We start from the raw sequence: 12,185 nt of genomic DNA on the forward strand, positions 1-12,185 counted from the left end.
ACTGTGACTTGTCTAAGGTCACCCAGTGAGAATTTCTATGGCAAAGTAGGGATTTGAACCCTGGTCCTTAGAGTCCTAAGCCAATACTCAAACCACTACACTACACTGGCTCTTGGTGCAGACACAGAAGGGAACAATGAGCCAGAATAATAAAGTCAAAGGGAACCATCTTCTGTTAGAGCAGACTCTTCTGTCTGCTCCACTGTTTTGAGACATTCCCATCACCTGCCACTGGATTGAACTTGAAGCCTGCATGCAAGGTAGATGCTCTCCCTTCTTAGCATAGGATACATGTGCCCAACTGATGTGGCAGACCCATAGTTTCAGCCTTTTTTGATATGTTATGCCTCGGTAGCTTCTAGTAGCACATGGAACACAAGACACGATAAGAGAGGAAGCCAGCATGGAGCAAAGCCACAAGAATATCTAAACATATGCCGACTTTTATTAAAGAAGACAAGGCTGACTATGGTTTTCTAATCTTTAAAGGCTAAGTGTGCAATCAAGTCTTTAGGAAGAAAGTCTGAGAAGAGCATTGGTCGAAATACTATGTGGGAGAATGGTAAATGCTCCAGTGCTGTGCCTTTGCCGCATTTATCCAAAGCTTCTAGGTATAGATAGTCTGCGGACGCACAGCCTTGTAAGGGCTTCTTGGTCCATTCCAGTAGTTGTTTGGTCGACTGTTATGCTCATAATAGTCAGGCTGAGGAAACAATGAGGAAGGTGACGTCTGAAAGAAAATCAACATGAGAATCAACTAGTGCAGTGCTTCTCTATTATTTTCTGTCATGCCCCCCCAAGGAAGAAGAAAATATTTCACGCCCCCCGCATGACTGTAAATAATATCATTTGTCTATAAAATTGTTATAAGTACACCTCTGCATAACACTGTATCCTGAGTCTCGCGCCCCCCTTTATGGAGCCTCGCGCCCCCCCTGGGGGGCCCGCCCCACTATTTGAGAAGTACTGAACTAGTGCATGGCAACAATTTCAAGAGAAAGACAGGTCACTTTCCCTCAATGTGGGTTTTGAAAAAGAGGGGGGTTGGCCATATCTTTGGGGTGCTTTAGCTGTGGATACTTGCATGGTAGAGAGTTGAACTAGATAGTCCCTGGGATTCCTTCTAATTCTATGCTTCTATGAGACATCAAGCTGTGTTAGGGTTTCCAATATATATCAAATGTGGATACTTCATAGAGTGGTGGAATACTAGATGTTGGGGAGAAAAAGGGAAGAATTCAGTTCCAAAGATTTTAGGGTTAACATGTTTGGGTTAATATCCAGATGAGAAGGTTTTCAGCGCATTGATCTAGGAGAACAACAACACAGATTGGCTTAGACATCCAGATGTTTAGGATTTCAGTATAAAATTATTTGGGAGACTTCTGCATGGAGTTGACTGGTGTGGAAGAGAAAGGAATATAGTATAAACTTGATTCTTAGTATTTTAACATTGTGAGCCCCATTGATCGCAATAAAACCTGAAGATATCAGTGTTTCTCCTTCTCTTCCCACTCTTTTCTGTGTGTTGGAGAGGAGTGGTGCAAAAATCTTCAGGTTTTGTTGAGATCAGTGGGACTCAAACACTTAAAATGCTGAGAGTCAAGCTAGCATCATCTCTCTTCCTCCACAGTAGTCCATTTACACAGGTATCTCAGGTCAGCATACTGAAAACCCCAATATCTGGATGTTCACCCTAATCTGTGTAACCCTAGCGTCTTTGCAACAAAATCCCAGCTTCTCCGCAATGATCCTTCAGACTAGTCCATTCCATACAGAGGTCTCCCAAAGCAGTGAATTAATATTTAGTCCCTGTTAACACCAAAATGTTTTGGATGGAGTTCCCCTCCCTCCTGCCCTTCATTGGTCCATCTATGCAGAGGTCTCCCAGATTCATGTGCAGAAAGTCCAAAACTGGGCATTAATGCTAATCTGTGTTAGCCTTAGATTCTTGGAAATGGAGTCCACTGCCACCACTCCTGCGACAACCACACAGATTTTATCACAACCCTACTGCAGGACACAAAAGGGGGGAGGCAATGTTGTTCTCCCTGGGCACACCCCAGTTCTTGTTTTGGTACACTGTGGTTTGTATTAAAGATCTTGACATATATCTGTCTAAGTATTTGGCGATGATTGGATTCATGCAGACAAGAACATGGGGCATCCAGTGAAGAACAAGGAGGTTCACACAAAGTTCATGTGAGAGGCTCTCTGAATCAGGCTTTAAAACCACTTATGTATAATCAAGGTCACTTGTACATACGGGAAACTGTTGCATAGCCATGGCTGTAAATGGGTTTTCGTCCTCATAATCCGCGTCAGGAATCTCACTTCCCAATGGAGCAGCTCTTCTCAGTGGCTGATGTGTATAGCTATCGTAATAAAATGAAACACCTCATGAGATTGTGTGTGTCTGCATAGATCAGTAATGTCACGGCCCTTTAATATAGTTCCTCATATTGTGGTGACCCCCAGCCATAACATTATTTTCATTACTACATGCAAATATGTGTTTTCCAATGGTCTTAGGCGACCCCTGTAAAAGGGTCGTTCGGCATAGATGGATGGATAGACAGAAATACATGGAATCAAATCCGGGGGCTGGTTTTGAGGTTTTCAATTCAAGACATAGCCATGTTAGATTGTAGAATCAGTACATAGATCTTGTAGCACCTTTGAGATTAACTGAAAGAAAGAAATTGGCAGCATGAGCTTTCCTAGACTTCAGCCTATTTCCTCCAAATGCATCTGAGGAAGCAGACTAGTCTACGAAAGCTCATGCTGCCAATTTCTTTTAGTTAGTCTCACGGGTGCTACAAGCTCTCTCCATGTACTGGTTAGAATCAGACTACGAAAGTTTGACCCAAGGATCTCATACCTGAAACCTCCAAAGCGTGGTGACTCTTCTTGTCCAAAAGCTTGGCTTTGGACGGCGAGCTTCGGGAATCTATAATTCTGACTGATCCCATCATCCTATAGCAGTAAAACAACAACAACAACCAGAAATGGAAAGTAAACAGTGACTTTTACTTCATTATTTTTGAAATGCTTATTGCTGGGGGAAAACATTCCAAAATAAAAAACCATGACAGCCAAATAGAAAAGAAAGATGATAAGCCATGAAACAGGCTATCTTCAATTTTTCCTCTGCAGAGAAAATAGCAGTGACATAAAGACCATGTGGAAATATAGCTAAAACTAGTACACCAGCTGTGTCTGCTCCTTGAAATGCCACATCTGGCTGCGGTGACATGTCTTGATGACATCCCTTTGGGCTACTGTAACACACTCTACATGGGGCTGCCTTTGGAAATTGTTCAGAGGCTTCAGCGGATTCAAATTGCAGCATCCAGAATGCTGACCAGGGCCAGTGATAGGGAGCATATAACCCCTTTGTTGAAACAGCTTCACTGGTTACTGGTTTGTTCCAGGCACAATTCAAAGTACTGGGAATTTATCACATGGGGGAAATTGGGGGTTTAAACAGGCATTTTCCAGCAACAGTCACACAACTGCAGCTAAGATTTTCACATGACGTCACAAAATCCTGTAAATGATTTGTTGCTGGAGCATTCCTAGTTATTCCCAGGATAAGTCCTCTCTAATTGTGAGGTGTATGGAAATCTTAGCCGTAATTGCACAACAGTCCCTGGAAAATGCTTGTTTAAAACCCTGATTTCCCCCTGTGTGATAAAGTCCCTGGTCATGTCCTATACAGCTTTGGGTCTTTACCGCATTGCTAAAAAACCCTGACTTACCCCTGCCGCATTGAAGTCTCTTTCGGGATAAAGTCGGGTATTATCACACGCAAAATGCCGGCTTTGCACCAGATGCAACCAGCTTTGCAAATCTGCTAATTTCTACCCAGAAGTTGCTGGGCTGCAGTCATTCAGCAGCATCAGTGACATTTTGCATCTGATAATACCTGACTTTTCCCGAAAGAGACTTCAACACCATAGGGATAAGTCGGGATTTTTTAGCAATGTGGTAAACTCCTAGGACCAGACTATCGGAAAGACCATATCACCCCATACAAACCTGCCGTAGTGCTAAGATCTTCAGGGGAAGACTTTCTTTCAGTCCCACCACCATCACAAACTAGCTTGGTGAGGACATAGGAAAGAACCTTCTCAGTGTCTGCTCCCACTCTCTGGAACACCCTTCCATCAGAGGCTAGGCTGGCACCTTTCCCTACTTTCCTTTTGCCGGTAGGCAAAACCTTTTTGTTTCAGCAGGTTTTTAATATGTAACGGTGCACAGGGGTCTTTTTTGCAAGGGTGGGTGCTTGCTTTATTTGGTTCTTAACTTGAAGACATACACACAAAGTTAGTATAGAACTCTAGGATAATTCTATAATGAACCATTGCCATCTGCTGGTGAAAACCAAACATCTGACAGCAAGAGCTGTTTGACAATGGAACAGATTCCCTTGGAGGATGGTAGAGTTTCATTCTTTGGAGGTTTTTAAGCAGAGGATGGATGGCCATCTCTTGGGAATGCTTTGACTGTGAGTTCCTGCACGGCAGAAGGGGGTTGGACTGGATGGCCCTTGTGGTCTCTTCCAACTCTATGGTTCTATGATCTTTTAGTATCCTTCTGTTAAAAAGAAAATAGTCAAAAGCTCTAATAACAAAAACAGAAGAAAGAAAGACATATGTCTAACCATTTACCTTTCTTCCCGGTGGCTGTGACACATTTCTTGCCTTATCAGCTGAGTTAGGAGCATATCCTTTGTTGTGTTGTCCATGATGTCTTCGTTCTCTTTCAGGAATACTAAAAATATATCGGTAAAAAAGTGTATTAGCAGCTAGGTTTATTCCTGGGGAGGAGAAAGAATGGGTGGGTGGGTGAGTGGAGACTGATAGTCACAGAGATGAAATGGACCTTCATAAAACCATAGAGTTAAAAGGATCCTTGGAGATCCCTAAGGGAGTGTCTACATTGACAAAAGAAATCAGTGTCACTTTGCAATTTTCTGGGCCATAAGGACCTCACAGTGACCTTGTTAAATCCACACACACAAAGCACATCAAAGTGGTCACACATTTCCCCCGGTGATCTTGATCCTTTCCTCCTTCCCAGATGCACCAACCTATTAGCCGATAGCCCTTACAGTTTGCCTATCAATTCATTGGATGTCCTTTCCCTCTTTCCTGCCCCAGTGAAAGAGGGAGAGAATTTGAATGTACACATACATATACACACACCAGAGAAAAACAAAATGGCATTTTATTCATCTTTTATGTATGAAAATGTCCAGCCATGAGATCAGCTGTGAGAGGCTAACTGCAATAGGAAAACATCGTAACTCACACCAGGCTTGCTAGTCCTAATGTGTCCCACCCACCAAGAACTCCTTGCATCTCTGGCCCCACATTGATATCACAATGGCGTGTTGTCTACACACACAAGTGAATATCCAGATTTCCTGTTCAAATACAGAGTAAATCCCTACATTTTCCATCCACATTAGAGCCTTGAGGCATTGAATAGGCCCAGATTTAACTCAAATTGTCCCATACATTGTCCGGACAACCTGCTGTGAAAATGAAGTGAGATTGCTTTATTCGACCAATGTAGATAAACTCTTAGTCCAGTCCCCTGCTCAATGCAGATTCAACACCTTTGGCAGCATCTCTGATTGAAGGCTATTAGGCTGGATTTTGAATACTTCTAGCAAAAGAGATGCCAGCATCTCTCTATGCTGCTGTGCCCAGTGTTAAACCATTCATAACATTAGTAAGGTTCTTCTAATATTTAGTCAATATCCACTTGCCTGCAATTTCTACCCAATGAAATGGCTGGCAATACATCACTTAGGAAAGATCTACTGTAATGTGGTATATTGAGTGAGAAACTAGGGTGTTTGCAAAACCAGAGTTTGCATCCCAGCTCAGCCATGGAAACCCACTGGGTGATCTTAGGCAAGTTACACTCTCTCAGCCTCAGATGAAAGCATGGCAAACCTCCTCTGAACAAATCTTGGCAAGAAAACTCTTTGGAAGTGACTTGAAGTCATACAACAACAACAACACAATGCTTAGGAAAAGGGCCATTTAATAATCTTTGAATTATGAGATCAGTGTCTGGCATTTCTGGTTGAATCACTCAACCGTAATTTCGAGGTATTTTTTCTTTCCTTAAAAAAATTAATTGTGATAATATTTATGACACCATGCACAACAACGCCAAATCACACATACGTGTCATCCCCTCAAAGCTATGAATTGGGTTAGAAATGCTATTAAAAACAAGGTTTCAAAATGTGGACAGCTACACTCTCTCAGCATTAGAGGAAGGCAATGGCAAACCTCCTCTGAATACATTTTTCCAAGCAAATCCAGAGATAAGGTTGCCATGAGTCGGACTCAACCTTGAGGTGCACAACAACACCAAATTAAAATTCAGAGTCATAGGAAACTGCCTGATACTGAGTCATTGGTTCACTTAGCACAGCTCTTTGTACCGATGGACAGGACCTCCCAAGGCCTTTTCTCAATACTACGGTACTTGGAAATACTAGAAACGAAGGAATTTCGACTCTGCGTCTAACTCACCTGCGTCTTTTTATCACTTTCCCCCGTTTCCTTTTACAGTAGTTGGACCACTGCATTGCAACCGCAACAGTCAGAGACAGGGCTACCGCAGGAAGAGCAGCGACTACAATCAAGTCCAAAGTACTCCAAAGCTGGTCACATTTGGAACCGAGGTACCAATAATTTTGCCAACCGCTTCGGTAAGCGGGGCACCTGTAGGCGGAAAGAAGCAGACCAAAATTAAAACAGATGAAATGTGCATGCGCCTGAGTCCAGATTGTAAACATTTGTCATGAAGTAGCATCTATAGACTGAAAACACATGGTTGGGATAAGTCTAATTCAAGCCTGTTTCCTTAGCAAAACACAGGTAACAGTACATGTTGCCTAGAGACCTGTGACTTTAAAGATGGGTCTGCTCTAATACGTTATAATGTTGCCGGAAAAGGTGACCAGGTGGTAATGCCATGTCTCCAATGTGGTGCACCCCCCATGCTCCCTGTCCCTCTTGATCCTTTTAAGAGGTTCCTTTCTTTAAAATGAAAAAGTGTCTATGTTTTAGTACTACCAGTCAGTATCCTGTGAAATTAATATTTTACTGGAGCGGAGGATGTTAGGACTGGAGGAAGCACAGTGGACATAGTTTGGATATACAGTTCTCTATAGCACTTTGTATTGTGCATTCTGTGTTTTGTAGTATTACTTCAATGTGGCTACTCACATATAAATATATGGTTGTTGTATATATGCTAGAGTTGTGGTATCATGATGACTTATCAAAATCCATCATTTTGGCCCCAAAATGCCCTCAATGTATAGATGAGGTCAATTTATATAGGGTAGTTCATTATATTATCCTCCATAACCCTTTTAAACTTCTCTGTCCCTTCTGGGTTCAGCTACAGTGAAATTTTCCAGCAACATCAATATCCTTGTTATCTCTCCCTTGGGATGGCAGTCTTGAGTTGGCAATTAAGACCATTTAGATTTACAAAAGATTTATCTACTCTTGATGGAGATTAATGCTCCTAGAATTAGTTTGGATTAATACAACTGCCTGCATCGCTGGATCATCTTTAGGAGCCGGACGACTGTTGTGAGCCTCACTCCAAGGTTTATCACTGATCTGAAGGTTCCTCAACTGTTATTTCCCCCACCCAACAGATAAGGGCACCACCCAAACCCTCCCTATCTCTTACTTGCAGACAGGCTTTTGATCCTTGCAGCCACAGGCTACCCCTCTGGGGCAGAAGTCAAGCGGATTGCCTGGACAATTGTCAAAGTCAGCAACATGGGTGCAATCGGCTGTAATAAATAGGGGGAAAAATGAGTGGCATAGTAATGCTCCACGAATCACCATTTTAGATCTCCCTAGGAGGAATCTGGGGCATTTCCCATAAACATGTTGTTATATTGTTTTTGCTATTTGCCACCAAGCCAGATTTTTGATGTATGGCAATCCTGTAAATGAGAAGACCTCCAAACCCTCTGCCCACCTGCAGCCCTGGTTGTCTTGTAGCTTCCATCATGAATTCATCCATCTGTAATGTGGTCTTCCTCCATCCCTATTGCCTTCCACTTTACAGAGCATTGTTGCCTTTTTTCAGTGAGTCAGGTCATGATGTGTCCAAAGTACGATGATCTCTATTTGGCCATTTTGGCTTCCATTGAGAGTCCAGGCTTGATTTGTTCTCAGGACAATTTATTCGTCTTTTTGGTAGCCTGCGATATCCCAGAATAGCATTTTCTTATGTATGAACGTTTTGGTCCAATGGGGCAAATGCAATGAGAGGTTGCTGTATCTCAGGAAGGGCTTAAAACACCCGAACTACATTTCCTTTGTCCTAGGCAATTTCTGGCACCAGTTCCATTTCATTTCCCCCTTCAAAATGGTTCATTTTAAATTCTGAGACATATTGAAACAAAAATCTCCCTTTCTCCCCTTTTGTCCTTAATTTGTTTTAGAATTTTATCAGTATTAGAGTGAATCAGTGAAATTGCACTTTATAACTGTAACAGTAACTCTAAGATTATTTGGGGGGGGGGGGGAAATCGGAGACATCACTATAAAAAGCTCTCACAAAAATGGAATAGGTGGAAGAAGAAGCGATAGCACCTGATAAAACCCAAGAATGTATGTTGCAAGAACTCACACTTTTTGAAACCATTCAGGAAGAGCCTTTTATCCCTTTTAAGAATCTGCTTTCTGTGGATTAAAGCTAGAATGACATTTCATGCATGTCAGCTTGCCTTTATTAATGGCAGCACCTTTTGGGAAGTAAGGTACATTGCATGCTCAACATGTAAATTAATAAGTATCAGGGATATCAAGGTTAGAATGTTGGACTAGGAGCCTGGGACACCAGAGTTCGAATCCTCACTCAGCCACTGAATCTGTGGATACGGAGGGGTGGCTGTATTGCATTTATGTAAAATTAGTAGTAAGGAAGCAATACATCACAATCCCTTTGTTCCTAGATGATGCACTCACGTCTTCAAGTGATCTGCAGCTTTTGCAATTACTTGTGTTAAAAATGTAGGCTGGCATCTTGCTCAGTAGTTAGGAGACTGTAAATTGGGATTACAATCTCCCTAACATCTGCCCCACTCCTGATAATGGGTATATATGAAGTATTTTATACTGTATTTTACTCTGACTGTAATCCACCTCGATCCAGCGGGAGGGGCGGGATAAAAATAAAACTTATTATTACTATTATTACTATTATCATTAGTTTCTCCCATGTTTTAGAAGTGCAGGCAGAGAAAACTTACTCAAGGCAGTGGCTGCTTTTAGCTACCCAATTAAAAAGTTACTTTTAAGAACATTCCAAGGCATTTTGGAGACATTCTGATAGCAAATAATGACAGGGAGTTATTTTCAAGCATAATAAATCATCAGAATAAATTGCTTTTAAAAAGTTGAATTTGTTGCAACCTTGCTTAGTACAGCCAAATTAACATGTGTGCATTTTAAAATCATTCAGGATCTGGGGAAGGTTTTCCCTTCAATGTATCATTTTTTGCTCAGTGGTTCCCAAACTTTTAGGTGTTTTGGACTTCAGCTCACAGAAGCCCCAGCTAAGGCTGTCCTGTTGTCAGGAATTCTGGGAGCTAAAGTCCAAAACATGATCTGGAGAACCAAAGTTTGGGAACCACTATGAGGCCTTGCCAGCCTAAAGCTCCTCCTCATCCAAAATTATTCCAAGGGTTTCTTACGCTCAGTCGCTTGTGTAGCCAGCCAACAGCTGCTCAGCCAAAGGAGAAGAGGCCAGAGGGCACTGGAAGTCACCATGCTGCGGAGTTCCTTTCCAAAGGAGAGTTGGTCCTATTCTATGATTCTCTTCCAAGTTCTTGTACAGATCTGCCACTTTTCAGTTTTGATTTTCCATACCCAAGCAGACCAAAGTTCCTGGATTTTGAACTTGCTTTACAGCATCCTATCTTGTAACCAATTACTAATTAACTTCTCAGACATAAACTAACTAACTGCATCAGTTCCACGCCTTGATATTCTTTGGGAGGGGAAAATATATATTTTTATTGATTATTGTTAAATAAAAAGACATACTGTATGTGTTGTTTTCTGCTGCTCCAGAGACCAGGGCAGGGAGTGGCGGATTCAAGTTGAGGAGAGGAGACCCCACCAAAACATTAAGAAGGATTTCCTGATGGTAACAGTGGAATATGCGGCTTCTCTTTCTTTGAAAAGGGGCTTGAGGGGGCCAAGGGTGCAGACAGGCTGCAAGGAGACCTCCCCCAACCTCTGCATGGTCTGGGATGATGGGAAGTGTCCTCCAAGACCCCCCCCCCCCACATGCTGTGCCTTGTGAGGATGATGGGAAGTGTCCTCCAAGACCTATTATATATATATATACACACACACACACACACACATAATATGTATTTATTATCTATATCTATATCTATCTAATTCATATGTGTGTGTATATATATAAAACTGTATATTATATATATGTGTGTATGTGTATATCTATCTATCTATATAAAACCGTATGTGTAATATTATTATGTATGTGTATATATATATATATGTGTGTGTGTGTGTGTGTGTGTGTGTGTATAATTATACACACACACAATTATATATGCATATATGTGTGTGTATTTATATACAGTTATAAATATCTATACATAATCGTGTGTGTAATATTATGTATGTGTCTATATACATACATACACACGCACACACACACACATATATAAAATTATTACTTTGTATATATAATTATATATCTGTATGAGTATCTTAGCTGGGTAAAGAGCCAAATCCTGCAAATCCCAGGATGCCATAGGATGCAGCCATGGCTGATGAAATGGAGTCATAGGGCCCTAACCGTGTAAAGTGAAAGGGCATTAAATAATAATTATTGCATTACAGAAAAAAATTTCCAAGAAGCTGGGAACTTTGGTACTTCCTGCTATTACATTTCATTTGGACTTTGTATTGTCTCATCTTACTGTGATTCACCCTATTTGTGTCAGTTGTGCTACTGTCTCCTCCCTGCCTTAAAAAGATGTTTCACAAGGCAATAAAAAGGGCTGAACTCAAGTACAGAGAAGGTCTTGGGATCCATATTCCATGCATATACTATAGAAAGGCAAAGGAGTGGAAGAAAAATATTATACTGCTTTAGCGCAAGGCTCTTATTGGCAGTAACTAAGCCTTGAGAGAGGTGCTTCTATCATTTAGAAGAGGAAAACTTGTCCATTTGCATCATGTCATATAATCTTGTTAGCCATTCATCAATCGTGGGAGTATGTTTCATCTTCCAGCTTTTTGCATCTATAATATGCAAGTTAGCTACTACTATTACTAATAACAATAGCAATAAAAGCAACAACAATACAACAGGAAAAATGCACAAAAGCTGGGAACCTGCCAAAGAGTGTCATTGGGAAAGAGGCATAGGCTGAATCTGTGCTGCAGAAATAGCCTGGTTTGACACCACTTTAACTGCTATGGTTCCATGCTATGGGATTCTGGGACGTGTAGTTTGTTGTGGCACTAGAGCATCTATCTATATCTATCATGTATCTATACCTATCATAGACCTGTATCAGTTAATTCTTATAATTATTTTAATTTGGGTATTAACATTATTTAAAGACAAAAGAAAAAGAGAATTCCACAAATTAAGGAATATCCACCAACAGCTTTTCCAAATTCAGCCAAGCTCTTCTAGACTGAATTTGATGCATGGAGGCAGTCTGAATGTTGGAGTATGACTCTGGAGATTTGGGTTCAATTCTGCAGTCAGCCATGAAATCCATTGAGTGACCTTGGGCAAGTCTCATGCTCTCAGCCTCAGCTGGAAGGCAATGGCAAACCTCCTCTGAACAAATCTTGCCAAACCCCCCCCCCCCCCCAGGATAGGTTGGCCTTAGGGGTCGCCATAAGTTGGAAATGACTTGAAGGCACACAACAACAACAACGAGGCAACCTCAAAAATCTTGTTCATAGGTGAGCCCACTTGTCACCTGTGTCTCCAAGTGGTTAGGATCCTAATCACCCTCTGAGGTGTTGAACATAGAAATCTATGGTCATCATGACCCACCATGTGTCCGTTTCCTTTTCCCCTCTTAGAATCATAGAGTTGGAAGAGACTACAAGGACCATCCAGTA

The 12,185-nt window shown here is 41.5% G+C and overlaps 1 protein-coding gene across 2 annotated transcripts; it reads right to left on the reverse strand.

Moving 5' to 3' along the window:
• Positions 1 to 442: 442 nt before the first annotated feature.
• Positions 443 to 9,941, reverse strand: LOC121936628. Of its 2 annotated transcripts, none has more exons than XM_042479031.1 (7): positions 9,758 to 9,941; positions 7,738 to 7,843; positions 6,561 to 6,752; positions 4,674 to 4,776; positions 2,882 to 2,976; positions 2,267 to 2,375; positions 443 to 730 (listed from the first exon to the last, which is right to left on the reverse strand). In XM_042479031.1, the coding sequence occupies exons 1-7, from the start codon at positions 9,831 to 9,833 to the stop codon at positions 608 to 610; spliced, it is 804 nt and encodes a 267-aa protein (XP_042334965.1). In that variant the 5' UTR covers positions 9,834 to 9,941; the 3' UTR covers positions 443 to 607. The 2 variants fall into 2 exon arrangements, with proteins under 2 accessions (XP_042334965.1, XP_042334966.1); XM_042479032.1 differs by lacking the exon at positions 443 to 730 and adding an exon at positions 1,085 to 1,209.
• Between the last annotated feature and the right edge of the window lie 2,244 nt (positions 9,942 to 12,185).

This window comes from Sceloporus undulatus, chromosome 7 (assembly GCF_019175285.1).
Source record: "Sceloporus undulatus isolate JIND9_A2432 ecotype Alabama chromosome 7, SceUnd_v1.1, whole genome shotgun sequence".
Lineage (NCBI taxonomy): Eukaryota > Metazoa > Chordata > Lepidosauria > Squamata > Phrynosomatidae > Sceloporus > Sceloporus undulatus.